The 667-nt window shown below is 67.3% G+C and overlaps 1 protein-coding gene across 1 annotated transcript; it reads right to left on the reverse strand.

The window, feature by feature from the left end:
- Nucleotides 1-202: 202 nt before the first annotated feature.
- On the reverse strand, nt 203-664 carry LOC118156985 (DNA-(apurinic or apyrimidinic site) endonuclease-like; the record flags this gene model as incomplete). Its single annotated transcript, XM_035311244.1, has 1 exon — nt 203-664. A coding segment is annotated over one exon (462 nt), but the record flags the coding sequence as incomplete, so codon positions are not given.
- Nucleotides 665-667: the final 3 nt, after the last annotated feature.

Consider the following 667-nt stretch of genomic DNA (forward strand, 5'->3'; position numbering starts at 1 on the left):
ATTACAGGACGACCTTACGGGGTCATTTTGGGACGAGTTATGGGGTCGTTATAGGACGACCTCAGAGGGTCATTACGGGATGACCTCACGGGACCGTTACAGGACGACCTTATAGGGTCATTCTGGGATGAGTTACGGGGTCGTTACGGGGTGAACTCATAGGGTCATGAGGGGACGACCTCACGGGACCGTTACGGGACCGTCACGGGCCGGCTTCCAGCGCCAGGTAGAGCACCACGGGGCAGTGGTCGCTGCCCAGCACCTTGTTGCGGATCTTGCTGTCGCACAGCGCCCCGGCCAGGCGCCGCGACACCACGCAGTAATCGAGGCGCCAGCCCACGTTGCGGCTCCGCGCGCCCCCCAGGTAGGTCCAGAAGGTGTAGGCGTGGGGCACGGTCGGGTAGAGGTGGCGGAAGGTGTCGAGGAAGCCGGCGTCCAGCAGGGCCCCGAAGCCGTCGCGTTCCTCCTGGGTGAAGCCCGGCGAGCGGCGGTTGGCCCGGGGGTGCCGCAGGTCGATGTCGGCGTGGGCCACGTTGAGGTCGCCGCACAGGGCCACGGGTTTCTGGGCGTCCAGGCGGGTGAGGTAGGAGCGGAAGGCCAGGTCCCAGCGCTGCCGGTACGGGAGGCGGCTCAGGCCGCGGCCGGAGTTGGGGACGTAGGCGGCCAC

This window comes from Oxyura jamaicensis, assembly GCF_011077185.1.
Source record: "Oxyura jamaicensis isolate SHBP4307 breed ruddy duck chromosome 2 unlocalized genomic scaffold, BPBGC_Ojam_1.0 oxy2_random_OJ60969, whole genome shotgun sequence".
NCBI classification, from domain to species: Eukaryota; Metazoa; Chordata; class Aves; order Anseriformes; family Anatidae; genus Oxyura; species Oxyura jamaicensis.